Source organism: Cydia amplana, chromosome 12, assembly GCF_948474715.1.
Source record: "Cydia amplana chromosome 12, ilCydAmpl1.1, whole genome shotgun sequence".
Taxonomy (NCBI): Eukaryota; Metazoa; Arthropoda; class Insecta; order Lepidoptera; family Tortricidae; genus Cydia; species Cydia amplana.
In genome coordinates, this window is record NC_086080.1 from 15,210,012 (window position 1) to 15,234,423 (window position 24,412).

Genomic DNA, 24,412 nt, shown 5'->3' on the forward strand with positions numbered 1-24,412 from the left:
TGACCACTTTTGAATGGTAGATAAAGAAGGAGCAGACTCACGGTAAACACAATCCATTTCCTCTTTTATGGTTTTTTGATTTTTACCATGTTTTGTCAAGAATTTTATCACGCATCGATGTTCTAATTTAGTTAACATTGTCAATTCCCACATGATGTTCATGTTTGTTCAGCAATTGCAGAAAAACAAAAGAACATCTCGGTTCGAATTATACTTTTTTTTAATGTCAATGAATAAACCTTAGCGGCCAGTAACGAAAGAAATTTTAGAAGAGGTTGTAAGATATCAATACCGAGAATATTTTGAACGCCCCTCGTAGAAGCAGATGTTTTAAAATCTTAATAAGAATAATAACACTTACATAAAATATACCCTAAGCCCTAAGCTACAAGTTTATCTATATATATAAATGCAAGTGTCCTGACTGACTGACTGACTGACTGACTGACTGACTGACTGATTCATCAACGCAGAGCCGAAACTACAAAAGCTAGAAAGTTGAAATTTGCACACTAGGTTGAATTTATAAAGTGTACAAGAGATAAGAAGCGATTTTGAAAAATTCAACCCCTAAGGGGGTTAATAAGGGGATGAAAGGTTGTATGGGGTTCAAGTTTTAGTTTAAGCTAGGAATTGGAAACTTTGTGAAAATGTATTATATTAAAAAACAAGAAAACTAATTTCAGCGTTTTAGAAAATTCATCCCCCAAGGTGGTGAAAAAGGGGTTGAAAGTTTGTATGGAGATCAAATATTTCTGTGAGCGTGGAACTTGAAACTTTGTATATGGGTATATTATTATAAGACAGGAAAAGTAATTTCAGCGTTTTTGAAAATTCATCCCCTAACAGGGTTAAAAAGGGGCTGAAAGTTTGAATCCATTACAAATGCTTTGAAACTTTTTAGAAAGGCATAATAGCCGATTACAAAAAAAAGTAATTGCGACGTTTTAGGAAATTCAACCCCTAAGGGGGTAAAAAAGGGGATGAAACTTTGTCTTAGGGTGCAAATTTTATTTTAAGCTAGGACCTTGAAACTTTGCAAAAAGGTATTAAATTAAAAAATAAGAAAACTAATTTCAGCGTTTTTAAAAATTCATCCCCTGAGGTGGTGAAAAAGGGGTTGAAAGTTTATAGGGAGATCAAATATTATTGAGAGTGCGGGGCTTGAGTCTTTGTATAAAGCCATATTATTAAAACTTAAGAATAGTAATTTCAGCGTTTTTAAAAATTCATCCCTAAAAAGGGTTAAAAAGGGGATGAAAGGTTGTATGGGGTTCAAGATTTATTTTAAGCTAGGAATTTGAAACTTTGTGAAAATGTATTATATTAAAAAATAAGAAAACTTATTTCAGCGTTTTCGAAAATTCATCCTCCAAGGTGGTGAAAAAGGGGTTGAAAATTTGTATGGAGATCAAATATTTTTGTGAGTGTGTGACTTTAAACTTTGTATATGGGTATATTATTATAAGACAGGAAAAGTAATTTCAGCGTTTTTAAAAATTCATCCCCTAACAGGGTTAAAAAGGGGTTGAAAGTTTGAATCCATTACAAATGCTTTGAAACTTTTTAGAAAGGCATAATAGCCGATTGCAAAAAAAAGGAATTGGGACGTTTTAGGAAATTCAACCCCTAAGGGGGTAAAAAAGGGGATGAAACTATGTTTTGGACTGCAAATTTTATTTTAAGCTAGGACCTTGAAACTTCGCAAATAGGTATTAAATTAAAAAACAACAAAACAAATTTCAGTGTTTTTAAAAATTCATCCCCCGAGGTGGTGAAAAAGGGGTTGAAAGTTTGTACGGGGATCAAATATTTTTTAGAGTGCGGGACTTGAATCTTTGTATAAAGCCATATTATTAATTCTCAATGAAAGTAATTTCAGCGTTTTCAAAAATTCATCCCTTAAAAGGGTTAAAAAGGGGTTGAAAGATTGTATAGGGTTTAAATTTTATTTTAAGCTACGAATTTGTAACTTCGTAAAAAGTTATTACATTAAAAGAGAAGAAAACTAATGTTAGCGTTTTTCAAAATTCAACATTTAAGGTGGTGAAAAAGGGGTTGAAAATTTGTATGGAGGTCAATATTTTTTGTAAGTACGGGACTTGAATCTTTGTATAATGACATATTATTAGAATACGAGAAAAGTAATTCCAGCGTTTTTAAAAATTCATACCCTATAAGGGTCCAAAAGGGGTTGAAAGTTTGTATAGGGTTCAAATTTTATTTAAAGCTAGGAACTTAAAACTTCGTAAAAAGGTATTTTATTAAAAAACAAAAAACCTATTCAGCGTTTTTAAAAATTCATCCCCCGAGGAGGTGAAAAAGGGGTTGAAAGTTTGTATGGAGATCAAATATTTTTGAGAGTGCGAGACTTAAATCTTTGTATAAAGCCATAGTATTAGAACACAAGAAAACTTATTTCAGCGTTTTTAAAAATTCATCCCATAACAGGGTTAAAAAGGGGTTGAAAGATTGTATAGGTTATAATTTTATTTAAAGCTATGAACTTGAAGCTTCGTAAAAAGGTATTTTATTAAGAGAAAAGAAAACTAATTTCAGAGTCTTTGATAATTCATCCCCCAAGGTGGTGAAGGGGGTCGAAAATTTGTATGGAACCCAAATATTTATTGGAGTGCGGGACTTGAATCGTTGTATAAAGGCATATTATTACAATACAAGAAAAGTAATTTCAGCGTTTTTAAAAATTCATCCTCTAAAAGTTTAAACAGGGGTTGAGAGTTGGTAGAGGGTTCAAATTTTATTTAAAGCTAGGAACTTCAAACTTCGTAAATAGGTAGTTAGGTAGTAGGTTTTATTAAATAGTGGACTTGAAAATCTTCTGGGGGTTGAGAGAGATTATATCGAGATTATCGAGAACAATTTTATTCAGTTAGGGGCTTGAAACTTCGTAGCCAGGTTGTGAAAGACAAATCTCATGCGTTGTATAATAATTAACAAATGATTAACCGTCCCTACTGCTATCTTTTGCTGCATAATGTTCTAAGCTAATGTAACCACCAATATACAAATCCACGCGTACGAAGTCGCGGGCAACAGCTAGTAGAAAATAAAATTATATTCAATTGTTTCTCGTGCTCGTGGCAAAACCTTGGCTGAAGCTATTTATTGTGAACAAGAAAAATCGTGCGAATATTGCATCTTTTTCAACTCGGTAGTAATTAGATTTTATGGTTCAATCTCAAGTACTAGGCACTAAATACCTAGTCGGTAATCGTATCTGCTCATAAATGCACATGGTTTCACATTCACGATCGTCGTTAATCAAGTAGACCTGGATCATAAAATGCTGTGCATTTTGCCATCACCATAAATTTTATTTTAATGGCTGAAACTATCACGCCATCGGCCGATTGGTCTCTTATGCAATCAAAACTGAGCCTTATTACGTTGGCTATAGAACTCATATTGGAATAATGAACTTGGAACTATTTCTGTCAGTGTAAAATTATTTCAATGTTTTGACAAGCTACGTTTTTTTAGAAGATACTAAGAAGGTAGGTACTATAATTACAAATGCTTTTTCCTGTTTGTATTCAAGACTTTTCCCTAAGATTTCTTCATATAAAATAAATTATTCTGGCAGCTGTCTCATTAATTTTCGGATCACATCGGTCTTGCAAATCAGTTAAGTAATTGTGTTTTTTTTTTTAATTTATGATGTGTTTTTATTGGTCTATGTGGGCCCCCTTTTTCCCCCTTTTTAGGCCTTTTTATTCCCATAGGTAGAAGTTTAGATTCTTCAACCGATCAAGCAATAGTCTGTTCGGAAAGAGAAGAGTCGTAGAATGTATTGGGCCACATACATTCCACGACTCTTCTCTTTCCGCACAGACTCTTGCAAACTCAAGACCTGCAAACAAACTTCTGCATCCCATAACCAAAAACTGAACTGACCTAAAACGAATTAGAAAACTTTTACATAACGTAACTAAGTGATATTTACCTAGTGTTTGATCGATATATATGAAACTACAAATTTAGACAGGGCTCAGACGTGCATGGTTCATTGACATGAAGAAATGGGGCTGCTGAGCAACACTGGGTTACTGGCATCTGTGCCGCAGAAGTCTACAGAAGCTTCTAGAAATACACAGCAGGTTGGTATAGATAGATTTTGAGTGTTTAATGTGAAATTCAAACTGAAGTGAAGTGTTGTGCCTCGCTTGGCCCTAAAAAACCGGCCAAGTGCGAGTCGGACTCACGCACGGAGGGTTCCGCACCATCAACAAAAAATAGAGCAAAAATATCGTGTTTGTTGTATGGGAGCCCCCCTTAAATATTTATTTTATTTTTAGTATTTGTTGTTATAGCGGCAACAGAGATACATCATTTGTGAAAATTTCAACTGTCTAGCTATCGCGGTTCATGAGATACAGCCTGGTGACAGACGGACGGACGGACAGCGAAGGTCTTAGTAATAGGGTCCCGTTTTTTACCCTTTGGGTACGGAACCCTAAAAAGGTTTTAACGGCCTAAGAATATAAATGTTACTAAGTAAGTATAGGTAGTAGGTATTTACCTAAACTTGAATTAGTACAATTTAATATCGACCGACTAGTTAATATTTTAGTGCCTTGTCGGCCTTGTCGTTGCGTTTTGTTATGAAATCTTAGGTAAGTACCTAATACCTAAGTAGGTATAGATATTATATCCTGATCCTAACCTAATCCAACTTAATTTTCACAAAGTCGCTGCGACATACCTAGGATCGATTTCTTAAGTAAAATCATTGACGCAGCAGATGTGATTATATAGAAAGTTTCATAGTAAACCGCTGCGGCGCGCCGAGTGACGTTGATCAGTCTGTCAAGTGCGGATGATGCAACTCGCACTGTGTCCTCTAAATATCCAGCGTAGAGGACAACCGCTAATGTTCATATTATCGCCTTCCAGAGTCCAGTTGAGCTAAGATGCTCAGTGACGCCGGCGCCGTTCATGCTTCGGCCGTACGCGGGGCTTTACAACCCCTTCTCGCACGGCTGCTCCGTGCTGTGCAACCACCCGGCTGATACTGAAGCCAAAGAGTTTGTGAGGCGCGCTAAAGACTCCTGGGTAAGTGTAGATCTAGCTGGCTTTGTCTTTTACACCATATATCATGCTTCGACCGTACGCGGGGCTCTACAACCCCTTCTCGCACGGCTGCTCCGTGCTGTGCAACCACCCGGCTGATACCGAAGCCAAGGAGTTTGTGAGGCGCGCTAAAGACTCCTGGGTAAGTGTAGATCTAGCTGGCTTTGTCTTTTACACCATATATCATGCTTCGGCCGTACGCGGGGCTCTACAACCCCTTCTCGCACGGCTGCTCTGTGCTGTGCAACCACCCGGCTGATACTGAAGCCAAAGAGTTTGTGAGGCGCGCTAAAGACTCCTGGGTAAGTGGAGATCTAGCTGTCTTTGTCTTTTAGACCATATTATATCATGCTTCGGCCGTACGCGGGGCTCTACAACCCCTTCTCTCACGGCTGCTCTGTGCTGTGCAACCACCCGGCTGATACTGAAGCCAAAGAGTTTGTGAGGCGCGCTAAAGACTCCTGGGTAAGTCTAGCTGTCTTTTAGACAAAGACAGCTACAACATGACAACCCGGGGAAAAATAACGCGGGTACCTGGGAATTTTATGATTTTTATGGTCACCAAATGACAAAAGTCAAAGTCAAAAGGGTAGGTATACCTAGACATATTTCCACGCAGATTAGTACGTAGACCTAAAAAATTAAGCCACCACAACAAATGTTAGGTACATCTGTAGGTACCAATGCAAATAAAGATCTATATCTCTCTTCTCTAATACTTTAGGAGTTTTATTAATTTGATCGTCTGTTTACAGCTATTGGATGGTAAAACTCATTGCTTCGGTGAGGACCTGAGCAAGATACAAGATTTGAATGGCCCGGATAAAGATAAGATCCGAACTCCTCATGACATCGTTACAGAGGACATGTTTAGAAGGTAAGTCATAGAGCCTTAGATGTCTCTACCTTTAGTCTATAAATACTGGGTCTTTTTAGTCCTACTTCAAAACAGAGAAAGACTCCAAGTACCTAGTTTTTAATAGACATTTAACGAAAATGACAGTCTATCTGTGCTGTGTGTTCTCTGAAGTGTGCCGAATGTGATTCTGTTCCGCTCATTTTACATGAAAAAATATTGATTTCAGATATACTGAAACAGACTCGCGACCACTGACGCCCGCTCCGACCCTCGCCAGCGGCAAGTCCAGAGGTTCCCGAAGATGCCTCACCCCCGACCAGCCGCACCACAGAACCACCATCGTTCTAGACCTAAGAAGAAGTCACAGCCAGGTACTATTAAATCTTAAACCTTATTGCAATGGACGTAAGATCTACCTTTGCCGATTGAAGACGTGGTTGTACGTTGATTGCAGTCCGTTTGTCATATTTACTGCTTGGAATTAAAATATTGAAGGTGTCCAGACAGTGTCCAGTACTGGGACATTACGTTACTACTGAGCAGCGCGATAATCGTTGCACACAGAAAAAAAAATAGTTTATTATAAAACTTAGTATTACCTACTTTTAAGGTTAGGTGCCTATATTAGATTCATCTCCTCGAAATGAACTAAAGGAATCGAATATAAACTGTTGTGAGACATAGTTTAGACTCACTTGTTTGAACTAAAGGAGGCACCAGTGATTTTATCTTGCAACAGGCTAACATGCGACCAAACTTCCTTCTTCCTTCTAGGAAACGCTGTACTACCACGGCTACACAACCTCGGACATGACAGCAGGCCACGGAACGAGCGCCACCAACGACCGCTCGCTGCCATCCCTGATTCTCTCAGAAGGCGCTCACAGCCGCCTTATCAAAGGCCAGTGCGAGCAGCTGCCGCCGCTGGCGTCGCCACTTGTGCTGTCCAAGAGGGCGCCTGTCATTAAGGAGAGTGATACTAGTCGGGAAAATAAAAAGGTACAAATTCAAGACACGATTGGGCGCGCTCTATCCCCATCAAGGAAACCAGAGGTAGCTACACCAATTCAGATTATGACAGCAGGCGTCAAGAGTGCCACCATCGACCGCTCGCTGCCATCCCTGAGTCTTTCAGAGAGGGCGCTTACAGTCGCTTCATCAAGGGCCAGTGCCAGCAACTGCCACCGCTATAGCTTCGCCTCTTCTGCTGTCCAAGCGGACGCCTCGCGCTCTTAGGTGGCCTTACCTACGGGGTAAAAATTTTGGTAGTGCGACTAAGCGGCGCATTCTGTCACAACTCAGATTGGTAAAAAAGATTTCCGAAGCTGAGATTAACTATGAATGAACGTCGTTCAAGTGCTGAGAATAAACTACTTACTTCTAACAGAACCAGCCATTTGTTCTGTGCTTTATCCCAAGAAATAGGTAGTACGTATTTATATTTAATTTCCAAGATAATCATAGGGCCAGTTGGCATTAAATAGTACCTTAGTAAGAACAACACGGGAGCCAACTAAAAGGATTAAATAGATAAAAGTCAACAAGAATTATAGATAGTTCAGGCACTTTTATAAATGTCAATGCCACGTGTTATTAAACAAGGTGAATAGGTAGATATCGCGGTACTAAACATTGACGTAAATGTGTGGGTTATTTTCCATCCTCTTCAAAAATTACTAGAGCGTACATTTCGCTGATAAGAACGTATAATCAATACAGTCTCTTTTCCTATCACTTTGCTACAAACCACACGGTCAAACAGTCCTACTAACGCCTCTCTTTACGTTCATTATAATGCTGCCCTTTCTGATATCGAAAACGAAATTGCTACCTTTGAGAAAGGAAAAACCAAAGGAAAAAAATCAGAAGCCAAGTCTTGCAATCGCACAACCAAGTAAGAAGGAAAAGAGTTTCTTTATAACCGGTGATAATTTATACACAGCCATTACAGCCAAGCAGAGGCGCGTAAAACGAAGACCATTACTGCCTTCTTCGACCCCATCTTGTGACTGTAACCTATTGCATTTGACTAGGATAGTCATAAATTATGCTCCTAAAAGTAGGAAGAGAATCGCGTCCAATATAGTGCTGTCTATGACCGCTTGGGGCGCCACTGGGCAAAGGAAGAGGATGAAGCTACCGAGTGTGTTATTGCCTAGGAAGGTGAAGAAAGAGAAACCTTTGAATCATGATAGTGACGAGTTCTTTAAGAAACTTGAGGTAACGAAGATGGTTTAGCAGTTTTGTGTTCATAAAGTTGTGTCTTAGATAAGTTAGATAGTCTGTCTAGTCCAACAAATGCCCACGCGCCGCGTGTTTGCTTTAGATTGCGCGCCTAATTTGCGCAATTCACGCAAAGCTCATATGAAGCGCTCAATCTATAGCAAAATGCGTGGACACTTGCATCTGGACGTACCTTTAGAACCAGAGCTGACAAAGACAAAAGGGTACCTACCTACCTACACTCGTCACTTTCTAAGTTTTGCGAAGTTTTTTGCTAATCATTTTGTAAAATTCATGTACTTATGTCCTCCGGCTGCTTGTATCCTATTTTCAGGAAGCACCTCAAAGTCCTGAAGATCTCTAAAGATTCAATATCCATTTTCGCGTTTCCAGAATCAGCTGAAAGCCCTAAAGCTGGGAAAGGTGATCAAGACCAAGAATAAAGCTGACGCTGCCCCTGCGTCGCAGCGCTCCAAGTCGGAGAAGGATACTGATCGGAGCGAAACTCTTCGAGGCACTTTAGATGGCTCTGGAGGTAAATATTTCCTTTCATCTTAGTACTTTTCCTGGAGCCTATATTTGGCAACCAGGCCCAGTAGACAACATGCCAATCGCTGACGCTCCGTAGCGAACGAAACGCAACTGTCGATATGGAAGAGTGATACAGAGACACAAACAAAGCGATTCGATGGCGAAGCGCAAGCGATTGTCAATATGTCACCTTGGCTAGGCCGCCTGATCTCTTAAGATTAGGTTAGTTTTTGAATTTACGTAACTTAGAATTTTAGTGGAGATACGACAACGACATTTTCTTAAGTGATGAAAACCTGGAACGATGAACAACTGAAAATACAATCGCCATGTGTAAAATAAATATTACGCATCGGGCGTCTTGATGTTCGCGGTAAATGCCCTGAGCAATCGACGTATAGTAGAGTCCAGACGAGCTGGGCAAATCGACCGATTTGATCAGGAAAATAATTGGCGCCAATCTCATGTAGCGTCCACACGTACACAATTTAATCACCAAATTGCATTCCATAGATACTAAAAATGACAAGATTTTTGTGTCCGCACCTGCTGATTTGATCGGGGAATCAAATTGGCGTTTGCGTCCGCACGGCCTGATTCGATCGGACAATTTCATCAGATTGGCGAAAAATTGTCTCGTCTGGACTCCACTTATGGCGAGTGATGATGATGTTTGTTTGTCTTCAGACGGTGAAATCCGCAGGCGTGGCAAGAAGCACCGCAAGCGACCCACCGGCAGCGACCGCCTCACTTCCGCAGGTCTCGCCGCGCAATCGCAACAGGATCCGGAAACACAAGTGAATTACATTATACCTTGTTTAGCAACTAGTAGCGTATCAGTTTTGTTTTTACTTTCTTTCGGGTCACAGTTGCACCATCAATTCCAACAAACTGCATCGCGTGTTAACATCCATCATTTATATGCTTTTGGTGCCACCAGCCCTTATTTTCCTCTTGATCTCTTTCATACGAGTGAATTATTTGTTGACTAAGAACATGGGGTATGATCTAACTAGAAACAAAACTACGGGTCTACTCCGTAATAATGAGTCAACCAAATCCAGAATTCAAAAGGGAGAATAGCAACGTTTTCAACTAACATTAGTATGTACTTCGAACCGGATCAGGTATTGGTTTGGTCATGTATGGCGGCCAAAAGGTTAATTAAACTCGTCGTCGTCGCTCCTAGACATTTTCGGCCACAGTAAGAATAATTTATTGAAAAATAAATTATAATAATTGCTAATGCCTTATTGCTAATGTTACATTGACTGCTTCCTAACTGCTGAGAATGAAACTTTATTGCCCAAAGCAAAGGGCCAAACAGAAAAATTGTATGGTGGTAAGAACTGGTTAGGAACAGTCAGCAGCAGAAGTTGCTAAGCGGGCGAGGTGTTCAAAATGACCTTGACACGCTCTTATTCTCTTATCAATAAACGCGTCAAGATCATTTTGAACACCTCGCCCGCTTAGCAACTTCTACTTATTGTAGATCACTTAATTGTTACGTCTATTAGACAAATCTTTTTTTTAATTACCTAGATCGCTGGCATCGGCACAGACTCCCAAAACCCCAGTTCCCGCGGCTCCATAGCTCCGGTCGACGATGACGTCATAGTTCTACCTGTGATCAAACAGACTGCAACTAAGAAGACAGACTCCTTCTTAGATGATGAAATACTGAAGTATCTACACAGGGAGGTGGATGAAGAGGCCATTGAAACTGAATTTGATGCTAAGGTAATTATTATTTTTATATTACGACACCAGGTGCTATAATAAGCACATTACGTAACTACTTCGAAAATTTAAAGGGCCATATGTACTGTAAAACGTTGTATGATACACGTGCGAATAGGAAATTTCCTATTTTTCGCACTTGTAACATAAATAACTATTACAACCCCATGATCAAGCTACAGCTAAGAAAACAGACACCATCTTAGATATTGAACTATCTCCACTGGAAAGTAGGTAAATAAGTAGGCTATGAAACACATTTTTTTCTGTGACAGGTAGGCCTCAAGGGTTCTTTCACAAATCAATACAATAACTGAGTTTGATATCTATAGTAATTAATTAGGTACGATTTTTAACAATCCCATCCATCCCAGTTGTCCCAATTTTTTTAAATAAACAAAGTAAACAAACAACAGTAAGAAAACCGACTTGTATTTAATTGATAAAAGTTTTACTAAAACGCTTAATTTCCAGCGCCGTTACGTCCTAGAGGAAGCCCTACGCACCCGACCAGAGCGGCGGCCGGGGCAGGAGATGCAGACCCTGCTCCGAGAGCTGAAGGTCTCCGCCGTCAGCCTTGGCGACTGGCTGCACATTCCGAGGGTCTTCTCTCGGCAGAGTGCGCAGTTCTCGCTGCCCATCGACTCTAATGAGCTGGAGAGTAAGTGAAATAATCTGTTAGAGCAGGATAGCTGTATTGACCCGGTTCCGATGGCTGAAGGTCTCCGCTGTCAGCCTGGGCGACTGCTTACACATTCCGAGGGTCTTCTACCGGCAGAGCGCGCAGTTCTCGCTGCCCATCGACTCTAATGAGCTGGAGAGTGAGTGAAATAATCTGTTATAACAGGACAGCTGTGTAGACCCGGTTCCGATGGCTGAAGGTCTCCGCTGTCAGCCTGGGCGACTGCTTACACATTCCGAGGGTCTTCTACCGGCAGAGCGCGCAGTTCTCGCTGCCCATCGACTCTAATGAGCTGGAGAGTGAGTGAAATAATCTGTTAGAGCAGGACAGCTGTGTAGACCCGGTTCCGATGGCTGAAGGTCTCCGCTGTCAGCCTGGGCGACTGCTTACACATTCCGAGGGTCTTCTACCGGCAGAGCGCGCAGTTCTCGCTGCCCATCGACTCTAATGAGCTGGAGAGTGAGTGAAATAATCTGTTAGAGTAGGACAGCTGTATTGACCCGGTTCCGATGGCTGAAGGTCTCCGCCGTCAGCCTGGGAGACTGGTTGCACATTCCGAGGGTCTTCTCCCGGCAGAGTGCGCAGTTCTCGCTGCCCATCGACTCTAATGAGCTGGAGAGTGAGTGAGACAATCTGTTAAAGAGGGTAGTTGCAAACGCTATACTCCGAAACCTGAAAGTCCACGCCGTCAGCCTGGGCGACTGGTTACACATTCCGAGGGTCTTCACCCGCCGGCAGAGGCGCAACTCTCGCTGCCATCGACTCTAATGAGCTGGAGAATGAGTTAGATAATGTATCTTGTAGTCCAAGAGCTGACCGTGCTCTCCGTCAGTCAGCCTGGGCTGGGCGATTGGCTACACATGCCTAGGGTTTTCTCTCGTTAGATCTTTATATTATGTTCATTACCAAATTATGACTATATTGTTGCAGTTAACCTAGCGCCCCCTATTGCGTTTCAGACATAACTCCAATGCAGTACGCGGCGCGTTTCGTGACCCTGAAAAAGTCCAAGCAGTTGTTGTACCTGACGGTTCTGAGGAGGTTTAGACCCGATAGCTATAGGATGCCAATACAGGTAAAGTATGTTCATGCCTAGGCGCCTATTATGTGTCGTTAAAGGTCAAAACTTAAACGGAAGGTACAAATGATTTTTATTGACTTACCGATTAACCTAGCTTGACTAGCTTCGTAACTTTAAATACCTTAAAATAAAAATAAACAAGCAAGACCCCGGGGGTTCCAAAATAACTGCCGTCGGGCGAGATCGGGTCCGCGAGCTCTTCATTTTGGCTGCGATAAGGCAACAGGAGAACCAATTAACACCATACAATTAGGCTTGTGAAAACAAAGTCGAGGGTCCGAATAAGGCCTCTGATTGTGGCACTCGGGTCAAAAAGTTTGGAGAACCCTGTGAGCTAGACCAACTGTAAATCTAGTTTTTCTGACAAAATAACATGTTGTTACAGATGTAGTGCATACTTATGTAAGGGTATTTTTACTGTGCCATCAGCTTCCTTAAATTTCCAGGACATTGAAGCAGGCCTGACGCTCATGATGGGCGGCATCCTCAGCACGGCGCAGGTGGAACAGTTCCGCTCCATAATGCAGTGGCCAGGATACGAGGAGGAGGATATCCCAGACGAGATCAAACTCACTCTAGAGGGATATAGAGAACGAAGGGCCTCCAAGGATAGTGAAAAGGTTAGTACCTATTCACTACAAACTCTGACCCTCAGGCAAAGAGTAGTATAATATATTCAGGGGAACAATTACGCTATAGGTGCCTAGATAGAGGTGACAAGTGGTGAGAGCTTTGAGTATATAGCCTAAGGAGATGTGATAACGTAAACTCTTCGAACAAATTTTTTCACCACTTTTAGCGGGGGGCAAGGTAAACACCTACAGCACACCACCAAAATATAAGTAACTCAACAGACACATATTTTGCTGTTGCGACAAACGCACACTACAATAAAATTCAACACATCAAAAATTACACGCACAGACACATAGACAGAATATAATAGTGATGGGTCACATCTGAAGAATGAGTCAAATCAGTTTGATGAATGAACTGAATTGTCTTATACTATTTATTATAAAATTGTAAAAGTGAAAATTCTGTACATTGAAGATATTAGGTAGCCAATAAAATGATTGTTTGTATGTATGGTTGTCTGTATTTATGTGTCTTTGTGTCTTAGCCCGCACGCACAGCTAAACTGTGGAATGAACTGTCGCCCGCGGGTTTTCCGGGTTTATAGAAAACTAGCTTTTGCCCGCGGCTTCGCACGCGCAGGAGAGTTTTTTTAAATTTTGGACCCCCATTTCACGCCTTTAGGGGATGAATTTTGAAAAATCCTTTCTTAGTGGACCCCTAGACCTTATAAGGAACCTACTTGCCAAATTTGGACTTTCTAGTCCCAGCGGTTTGGGCTGGGCGTTGATTTAAGTCAGTCAGTCAGGTCTTTCACGTTTATATATATAGATTTGAATTTCGCGCCTTTTTTTTTACTGACATTATTTGCTTGATCAGCTATATTAGTTAGAAATATTATTAGTTAGAAATGTTATAGAAGTATTAGTTAGAAAGTGCAATTTAGAAAATTTTGAAAATGTATAAGAATGATAATAATTAGTAAGAAGTAATAATAAGCAAACTGTGATATTGTGAACTACCTAATTTTTGCTACACCCTTTCCAGGGTCCATGTATGTAACATCTAAAAATGGTATGCAAATAAAGATCTCTATCTCTCTATCTATCTCTATTAAACAAACTGCAGTGATTGAATGAATGAATGATTCATTCAATCATTCAAATGTTGAGTCGCTTTTTTGACTTTGTCACATCCCTTAAGACCGATTCGTCCCCGTACCACTGTATTCATGTTTACATTTTTCTGTCGTTTATGTATCGCAACGGTTTTTTCTATAAATGGAGATTGTACTTCAATATACATTTAATCGTTAGTATAAATACTTATTTATGATAGGAAACGCAATCTTGTTGCGAATTTGAGCTATCAGATCACCTTTTACACGATAATACTGAACAAGTCACCATTTTTTAAGAGAAACGTCTCGCGACACGGAACGATGCAAAATGGCGGTGAAGCGACTTCAAGTAGTTTTATATAACGTGTTTGAACAGTTGACCAATGTACTTTGCCGGAGGGGGTCGCCCGTGTATCACATCTCCTTAGGCTATATACTCAAAGGGTGAGAGGGAGATAACCGAACGAGATGGTTATATCTTATACCTTTAAACGAGCAATTCTTGTATATTTATTTATATCTATATATATTTCGGGGATCTCGGAAACGGCTCTAACGATTTCGATAAAATTTGGTATATGGGGGTTTTCGGGGGCGAAAAATCGATCTAGCTAGGTCTTATCTCTGGGAAAACGCGCATTTTCGAGTTTTTATATGTTTTCCGAGCGAAGCTCGGTCACCCAGATATTGGAACTTTAAGTGTTAGCAAAGAGAATAGAGTGTATAGAGAGTTACTGTCATTGTAAATTATGAGCCACAGTCAATTTACTGCCATCTTTGGACAGAAGATTAAAACTGTTAGAACGCCATTTGACTTTGATCCTTATTCTTTCACTGATGTGTCAATTTGTTAAATGTCCATAATTAACGCCATCTACTCGACAGTAGGCCAAAGGTATGGCGCCATCGCTCGAAAAGATTGCACCATACCTTTGGCCTAGCTAGTCTCGAGTAGAGGCGTTAGTTTTTGACATTTAACAAATTGACACATATCAGTGAAAGAACAAGGATCAAAGTCAAATGGCGTTCTAAGTTTTAATCTTCTGTCGAAAGATGGCAGTAACATATCTGTGGCTAAGTCATTTACTTTGACAATTCGCCTCTATTTCAAATTCTCTATGGTGGTAGTAACATAGCACAAGTCCACAGACTTATTATTATTATTGTGCGCTGTGACTTTAGCTGTGCTGTGAGCTTCGGCTATTGAGGGGCGCAGTTTAAACAGCTTATCACTACTTGTTTGTAAATGATGTTATTTCAACAGGCAGATATCAACACGCTGAAGTACCGCACGTGGTGCGGCCTGTGCGCTATTTGCGAGCGCATGTATGGCAGGTTCCCGCCGAGAGACAAGGACCCACCGGACGGGGTGAGGATTTCATAGGATATGATATAAGATAGATCTTATGCTATTGCAATAAGGTTCACGTGGATAGATCAACGGTTAGTTAAGAAAATAGCGGCCGACTTCTCTATACAAACGCGTTCCCAAAATAAAATATTTTACACAAAATGATTTGAGAAACGGTAGTCCGCTTTCATCTATTTTGTTGCTGTACCTATAGTTCGTTTTTTTTTTACCATTAGAAAGAACTTGCAAGAAGGTAAGCGATCTTGACATGTCTTTTAATTGAAAAACGCTTTTTAATAATCAAAAACTATTACTTATGAAAGCAGAAGAATATAAATGATCGTATTAGATTCATAATTGTTACATATTTGCCGTAACTTATTTTTAAAACGTGTTTTTCAATTAAAGACACATCAAGATTGTTTACCTTATTTATAATGCTAAAAAAACGAACTATAGTCATTTATTAACCCTATACCAGCAAAGAGAATAGAGTGTATAGAGAGTTACTGTCATGATAAAAAAATTATGTAGCCACACTGCCACAGTACATTTACTGCCATCTTTCGACAGAAGATTAAAACTATTAGAACGCCATTTGACTTTGATAATTCTTATTCTTTCACTGATGTGTTAATTTGGTTATATTGAAATTCACGCCATCTACCCGATAGTAGGCCAAAGGTTATGGCGCCATCGCTCGAAAAGATTGCACCATACCTTTGGCCTACCTAAATCGTTCAGTACTTAAAAATTAAAAAAAAAACCATGTTTATTATCACATTTTAAAGTATAATGTGTACTTCTTTTTACAGATGGAACTAAGCGATTTCACTATGGTGGAGACAAAGTTAGCCATGTTGAAAGTCAACGCTGGGTTGATAGAAGTTCTAAATACTATCAGGGTGCGATAAAGTGTTGTGTACATTTCTTACAAATAACAGCTTTGTAAATATATTATATTTTATAGGCTAACTTATCTATTTTTATACAAAAATAAATTTCTGAGTAATTCATGATTTTTTTTTAAATACCTAACAAAACTTCCGTGAAACTTTTTTTTTGTCTACATACCTACATCGGCCAAGGGGGCCCATTGTAAACGAACTCTATAAGCAACCACTATTTTCTAACGGGTATTTCCCAGTTATTAAATACCACTGTAATAACTATTGGTTTCATTCATGTTATAAGATCCATGAATACCCCTTTGTAGCAAACAGGATAAACTACTGAAATCAATTGAAATGAAACCAAAACTTGATTAAATTGAGTTTAATATCAATAAAATAAGAAAATTATTTACACAAATTTTATCAAAATACAAAAATAAAACACTGTCACATACATATTAGCTTTCACGACTTGAGGTTCTAATAATACACATTAGTCTTAAATAAATGTGTCGCAGCACAGCTGTCAGTGTTCAAAACACGTCGAGTTTGGGAAACCAAATCAATGTCAGATAACCTAACATTTAGTTTGATATAAACAGAGTTATTCGGTAGAGATCATTTCCCCGTAAATATGAGCAATGTATAGAAATAATAAGGGCCAATCCACACCGTATGCCACATCGCTTACTTTGCATGGCTTAAGATCGGTTTTCCTAGGATAGCGGTGCCGTCATATAGCGGCCGTCTCCATACTAAATAATACGGCTAAATATGGATGTCGTAGTATTTGTATGGAGACGGCCGCTATATGACGGCACCGCTTTCGGAGGAAACCAAAGCTTTACGCATTCGTTAAGAGTAGGTACGGTAGGTACGCAAGCCAAGAACTAAGTACAGTTAGACCACACCTCGGACACTGGCGATCAAATGTATGAAACAAACGCGTTCCTACGCACACAGCCTAAGCTCGTGTAGGTGAACGCGTACCATGCTTGTGTGAGTGAGATAAGACATTGTAGGGTAACTTTGAGGTATGGGCGGCACTTTCAACGGGAGGCAGGGAGTGTCCATACTGTACGCTAGTACTCTTTATTATACTGTGGTTAGACGGAGCTGTGCTGGATTATGCATGCGGTGTGTTTAGGCCTTAAGCCGCTGTGCGCCTAGACAAATTATATAAAGCTACATTCAGTTATGGTTTTACGAGTAAAACTCATATCCGGCAAGATCTGTCAAGGGCATAGACATAGGGCTACTAAGATTACTTTTGTTAATGCAATATTGTTAACTTATATAGTCTGCACTTGGAAACTTAGTAACCGAATAACGTACGTGGCCGTAATGGTTTTAAATCGTATAATTTAAGCTTTATAGAATCGGTGGTCATAAGAGTAGCTAGGTAAGGTACCTAGTTATAACTGCTAAAAAAACTTGTTTTTGTTATTAATTATATTTTTAAATATTTTTTCCACTCCCGTACTTTTATTTGTCATTTAAAGGGTCGTGTTGTCAAGACAAGTCTTTAGTCTATTCCCCAAAAAAGAATTTGTGCATACACGCAGTATCTTTTTGGCGATTTTACGATACTTCGTGTAATGACCACTTAAAAAATATTGAATGAAATACAGTGTTGCCAACCTTATTTTAAATGTCATCTCTGAGAAATAAGTGAACCATAACATATTTTTTTAAATTTCATTCATTCATTCATTCTTTTCCCGCCCGTACCCTCCATTTTTGCTAATTCTTGAATTGAAAATATTTGTTAAATTTACAATTTTATTTAAAAGTAAGTTCTTGGTCGTAGAAAAAGTATTGTATGCTGTTGTTTAACTGAGTCAAAAAATACTCGTGGCGTCTTTATGAACAATTTTCGGCTTTTTTTGACCTCTCTTAAACAACGGTTGCATAAAATACTATTAACCGCTCTTTATTACCTACTTAGCGAGGCACCCGACGGCTCATCTTTGCAACACTATTAGGGCCACTTGCGCGGTTCAGAGTTCGCTAACTCTCTGCGTTAACTATTTATACAGGGTTAAACTGTACTGTATAAACGGTTAACTCCGAGTTAGTTGCCTAACCCTGGAACTCGCAAGTCACCCTTAGACCCACCTTAGCACCATTCCACTAAACTGGGGTTAGCCGGTTAAACATGGAGTTACCATGGTTACCGGAACAATTTGACACAAGGTTAACGGTTTAACCGCTTAATCCCGGGTTAGTGGGATGGTGCAAGAGACATTCAACCATAACATTGAATAACTCTGTTCAAACAAACTAAAATGTAAATTAATACTTTACCTTCTTAAAAACAAAACACCATGTATTCCTTTACCACTCTAACTGCATTTGACTAACCTACCGTTTGGACTTTCTCGAGGTACTATTTATTCCCTTGGACATAAAAATCTTTTAAAACCCATTTGTAATAACTAATTTGTAACTATTATACAGTACGGTTTCAAACAATTCAATTACATATATAATTTAAGTACGCACCGTCAAAAATGCTAGCCAATATAAAATTTATTTTTACTCGATTTCGACCACCACAATCGGCCACTCAAGAGCAAGGAAAAAATTTTATTTTGTAAGAACATATTCATACAAGATGACCCGTATTCGATGCTCTTGAGTTTTACATTTTTGCGGTAAGGTCCGCCCAGCAAACCGTAAAATACAAAGCAATAGAAGATATACAAATACATCTGGGTTTCTTCAAAACAATAATTAGTTATTACTGTACCAGCAGCTACGAGTACAACTATGGCCCTGTCATCATATCCCACGGTATACGATAAGACCTAAATCAGTTAATAATCAATTTGAGAAAATCTATCTCTTTTTTTTATCTAACAACACAAGAACCCATTTCAATACTTTTCGTAAAAGCTTTTAGGAATCACGATTCGCTGAACAGAGTTAGTGACCTTGTGGTGGTCAGAGTTTACACAAGAATCCTATGTAGGTTCGGAAAACTGCATGTTTTGCTAGCTATACGAACACGAAATAGGTTTCTTCATCCATTTGTCAACCACAGGCCAAAATAATATGGCAGTGTAAGGCTCAATTCTATCTCTGACTCTTGAAAAACGACGTTCTCATAAAAAAGTTACTATTTTGTCAGTCAAAAAGGAAGGTTGCCACATAGTGGTACCTTTTGCTTGGACGCGCGAGACAACTGATAACAATAATGAAATCTACAAGAAAACACTCAATATGAGTTATGAGTTTACTCTGATGAGTTTCATATTTTACGAAATGGATGAAGGAATCCTATCAGTGAATGTGATATAAATAAATGAAAATCGGAATGTTGTCTCTATAATACAAAGTCTGTTAATATGAAATTAATGATCCTTTTCCAAGTATAGGCCGTTCACAATCTAAGCAATGCTTGGCAATAATTTACACACGCTACACACTAAAGGCAGCCGTATAGGAAACGTGATTTGTCATAATCATAAAATCACGTTGAGTATGCAGCGACCTTAACACATCTGATATGTTTAGGAAAAAAACAGGTTACTGGCACCGAATAAATAAGGAAGAAACAGTGATTATGATCAAACATAGTTATTCACAAATGCTATTACACATTCTATACAAAATTATTCTTAGTACTGTTTTACGTTGCAGGATATTTACATACTTAATCTTAATAAATTATAAGACATACGGTTTCTGTACAATATGTAGATACGCAAAAGTGACCCTAACGCATCAAATTCTTCTTACCAAAGTTGAGATAATACAATTAGAAGAGATATAAGGATTTCAAGCATTAAAGTCACTTTTCCTATAAAGTAACCACACACCAAGCAGTCCCAAATCAAGCTGTACTCAGTAATAATTTCCTAAAGAATTGTAGCAGTACTTTTTAGAGTGTCAGCCTATTTGAGTCTGCTCGAATTGTAGAAAGTTATTACATAAATATATGATATTATGTACACAAACAATAATCTCGGCCACCGATGTGACATTTTGATTACATTTACGTGTAGATATACAATTTACCTAGCTATAGCGCACGTGATATTAAGATACATATCGTAAGAAGAAAATATGTTTGTATATGAATTCTCTATTATAAAAATCTAAGTATTGCGTTATAAGGACGAAAAATTTGAAAATCGAGATCATTGAGAACATTTTATCCTTTCTTAGAAAACACGTATAACCTTTCATAGTTGGTTAAAAGGTTTACGGTGTTTAATTCTTAGTGTGACCTTTTTACATGAATATTTAGGTCTTATTTATTTAAATCATGTTTAGTCCTCAGAGCGATTTAAGTTGTATCGAACAAATACACATAAGAGGAGAGGTTTTGATAGGTGCCATCTTAATACAGTCTTATAAAACAATTGTAATCAGAACTTTCAGTATCAAACGATTAACACCTAAGTCGGTAGTTAAAATTTAATTTTAACGTCATCGCATAAAATAGTCAATATCTGTTGTTACACTAAGATTTTGACTTTAAGAATACTTTCTTTACAATAGCATGCTGTGTGTACTTATATATTTATATAAGCTCTGTCAATAATTAAAATGAAAAGGTGTAAAGCGTTGTTGGTTATGAAATATAAATTCAGTATAATTGTGGGATGCGCCAGCGCTGCTTTTGTTGACCTAAATAAATCATCTAACAAAAAACTAAATGACAATTTATATGCGATAATGGATCTATCTGTGGCAGTGTTTGCATTTAACAGACCACAAACTAAACTATGAATAATTTGTATACGTTGTTATCGCACAGTTGCGGACTCGAATACCGCTCTGATGTGTAAGGGAGACAGCGCTATGCACTGATATAGCGATGTCCCGCTCGCACACCGAAGCGGCGTGCAATGTGCAGACCGCCTTACAATTTGGTGCCGTGAACAGGATTTTTATTCAGTGAGGATATTCAATATTTAATTATATTAATGTGTTGGTCATTTAATATCTTTTAAAGCAAGTGTAATATAATACTACTAAGTGATATAGTCACGGGCCACACGATCATAACTGCCACAGATAATCTACGAAAAATGAAGTTTCCAGTAACAGATTGCGCGCTAAGCTATGTGTCTACGGAATATTTGGCACATACATTACCAGAGTCAATCTTTTACTTCTTTACGTGTATCATGTGTCAGTGCTATGTGATTGTGGATTCCTAGTGTTACGTATAAGTGCTACATCAATACTAAGTTTTGTAGTTTGTGTCAAACATTTGTACGGTCGCTGAGCCATAGAAGTAACAGATCGAGTCTGTACGAATTCTTAACTCGGTGCGCTCACACCGAGTTAGAAACTAAGAAAATTGAAGCAGTAACAAATCAGTCAATTCCGCAACCACGTGTCTCCTTGGCGTACTCGTACATTAAACCTTAAGGAAAAACATACAACAGCTCAACGAAATCTTATTTTTTATAAATATATTTTATACAGAGTAATCGAGACACACAAATTGTCGATACAATTTCTATATACTTCTATAATTGTCATCTCGGAATCACAACACTGGGGGGGACTATGTACACGCTCTGTCAACAAAGTTAAATATAATTCAACTATACAAATCGCTCACAAATATACATACATATAAAATTCTAATTACACCTCACGAGCAATAACCCGAGTCTTACGTTTAATCGCTATTGACTATATAGTAACGTTACACAATCACTCCTCACCGCGCACCTACTCTACGGAGGATACAAAATGCTGACCGGCGGCCTGATATTCTCCGATAAGTTCAAATTCGAATATCTAAATTTAAAAGTAGGTTTTCTATGTTTCCCATGGTCAATGTCAGTGATCATTGTGCGTTACAACATTAAACAAAAAAATAACAAACACGTTCTTTGGAATCACACGCGGGCCGCACTCGGGGCACTAGACGGACCGAACGCCCGATACCGCGGGGGTCGAGGACGTAAAACCGAGGCGAATCGTCCCACGCTAAGGTAACATCGGAACGTCGAACACGGAACGTCTCTCTAAAAGTTCGGGCACAAAATAGATACAGTACAGAAGTCAATCACATGTATGTACTTCACTTTTCATACCTACGCGCGGCGGTCGCTCTAGGGTTGTCAACTATGATTTATGCACAAAAAACTATCGTGGTAGTGGCACTCGTATCTAGTAGTGGCCGGGCGGGGTGCTTACCTACCTACCTAACTGTTCTGTTTAACGTTAAAACGAACCATCGAAATACAAGCAGATACCTACTTACCTCTCTGAAACCACTGGTAGCTTAAAAAACGACAATTCACCGTTTAATGTTGAATTTAAACAACCGTCCACTGAACAGTTATAATAACTTTTTTTTTTGTTTCTCCATAATTGCACAAAAAAGTTCACAGACGCGTGTCTCAAGCGGTTGACACTCGCGCTCGCACTGGTCCCAACCGGTCCGAGATATCGTGTCCGTGAGGAGTGTCTATGTGTGCGTTGCTCGAGCGCACTTTGTATGTAGATTGATTTCCATACCCCGGCCGGCGAGAGCAAAAATGCGTTGACAGCTTAATAGTGCGAGGACACACACTTTGGTCGATGTCGATAAAAACAACAGGATGTACTGGACCACCGTTATGATATGCAGAAGTATTAATTATTGTTGTAAACAAAATTAAAACCAAGTGTTTGTATTTATTCAGTTTAAAATTGTTTTAGGGTTATTCTTAGAAACGCGTGGAGGTATCAAGTTGAAATAAATAACAAATACTAATGGCTCAGTTTAAAAAAAAATGTGCTTAATTAAAAGTCGACTATTCTATCGACATCCAAATGTCGATAGAATAGTCGATATTTAATTAAGCACTAGGAGCAGACGCATTTTTGCTCTCGCCAGCCGGGGTATGTTGATTTCTGTACTGTATCTATTTTGTGGTCGAACACAGAACGTCTCTCTAAAAGTTCGGTATCATCTTGGGTGGTCCCATTAGTTTTTCGTCAAGTTCTTAAATTAGTCCTATTCTGCTTTCGTCACTCATTCTACATTGAAAGCCACCGACGATTGTGACGAATGTAGAATGAGTGACGAAAGCAGAATAGGACTAATTTAAGAACTTGACGAAAAACGAATGGGACGACCCAAGATGATACCAAAAGTTCGGGCGTCTCAAACGGATATCTCGTAGTTGCAGTCGTAGACGGATGCGCGGTCGGGGGGGTCGGCGGGGACGGCGCGCTCTTGGTGCAGCTGGTCCTGCACCTCGAGCGCGCGCACGAAGGACAGAGGGCGCTGCGGCGCGGGCGCGGCGCCCGGCGGCCTGCGGCGCGGCAGCGGGGACGGCGCGGCGCCCGGCGGGTACACGGCAACCCCGCCGCGCGGGGGCGCCCGCTCCGCCCACAGATAGTTCCCGCGCTGCGGGGACGCGGCCAGCTCGCGGATGTCGGCCGCGGGCCGGTCGCGCAGCAGCTCGCCCTCGGACAGGAAGCGCCGCTGCGGGGAGGCGGCGCGGCCGACGCCGATGAAGTCCGGCCGGCGCGGCGCGGTCGGCGTGCCCGGGTTGGACCTGTGCGCCGCAGCGTCAGGGGTTTAATCGCGCGAGCTCGTCGGAGCTATCGTTATCGTACGGCCTACGGACAGAGGAAAAGGGAGCTGCGGGACGAAGCGTTTGCACGTGCGAGCGCGCGACCCGCCCCGCCGCCGGACCCCGCCCGAGTTCAGAATTTACACAGTTTCGGTTCGACTGGTGTTTCCAATGTGGAGTTGCAATATTGTCATGTGATTCATTCGATCTGTATATTTTACAAAACTTCTGAAATGCTTTTGAAATATGATAATATACAAAACAGTTTTTTAGCTGGCATTTGAATCATTTGTAAACTAAATGTGATTAAGATTATCCTCAACTATGTACTTCTAAATAGATTTTTTCAAAGAAATGACAAAATATTACAATGCCTAGTCTTCATTATTTTATTCACTCTTGAGTTGTTTAAGATATTCATGACGGAATTTAAACACTCAAAAACTTTTTGCAACTCCAATGTGTAAACACCTTAAAATTATAGTTTTAAATCAAACTACATATCATGGTCTATCTCTAAACGGCATTAGTATATCTTGCAACGGTGTCCTGGCTCCGACATCACAGTATACACTAAGGCCCTTCCTCTTATAAATGTAAATGTAAACCGCGTCAAAAACATCTGAACAGTGGAACCGGTCCGTCGGCGGCGGCCGCTACTGCGGGGAGCATGCCAACGCCACATGCCTCAATGTACAGTTATACACTATCATACACTACACTACTG

The 24,412-nt window shown here is 39.7% G+C and overlaps 2 protein-coding genes across 2 annotated transcripts in view; one reads left to right on the forward strand and one right to left on the reverse strand.

Annotated features, from left to right (window-relative positions):
- The first annotated feature begins 4,002 nt into the window (after positions 1–4,002).
- LOC134652632 (uncharacterized) lies at positions 4,003–16,178 on the forward strand. Its single transcript, XM_063507792.1, has 13 exons — positions 4,003–4,118; positions 4,915–5,073; positions 5,847–5,968; positions 6,177–6,321; positions 6,725–6,949; positions 8,567–8,708; positions 9,392–9,501; positions 10,247–10,444; positions 10,919–11,105; positions 12,086–12,201; positions 12,654–12,827; positions 15,168–15,272; positions 16,070–16,178. The coding sequence occupies exons 1-13, from the start codon at positions 4,041–4,043 to the stop codon at positions 16,166–16,168; spliced, it is 1,860 nt and encodes a 619-aa protein (XP_063363862.1). The 5' UTR covers positions 4,003–4,040; the 3' UTR covers positions 16,169–16,178.
- A 5,375-nt stretch (positions 16,179–21,553) lies between these two features.
- The window catches only part of LOC134653175 (palmitoyltransferase ZDHHC8), a 47,761-nt gene continuing 44,902 nt past the window's right edge, over positions 21,554–24,412 (reverse strand). Inside the window, exons 9-10 of the mRNA XM_063508523.1 lie at positions 23,248–23,667; positions 21,554–22,137 (exon numbers count right to left, since the gene is read on the reverse strand). Coding sequence (XP_063364593.1) covers positions 23,271–23,667 — 397 coding nt within the window. The 3' untranslated portion in view covers positions 21,554–22,137; positions 23,248–23,270. The remainder of the gene's footprint in view (positions 22,138–23,247; positions 23,668–24,412) is intronic.

Excerpts from the sequence above, each read along its gene's own strand:
- LOC134652632 (XM_063507792.1), top strand. The coding sequence starts at position 4,041 with ATGGGGCTGCTGAGCAACACTGGGTTACTGGCATCTGTGCCGCAGAAG. Across the intron at positions 5,074-5,846 it reads GGCGCGCTAAAGACTCCTGG|CTATTGGATGGTAAAACTCA; the intron begins GTAAGTGTAGAT and ends GTCTGTTTACAG. Across the intron at positions 15,273-16,069 it reads ACAAGGACCCACCGGACGGG|ATGGAACTAAGCGATTTCAC; the intron begins GTGAGGATTTCA and ends TTCTTTTTACAG.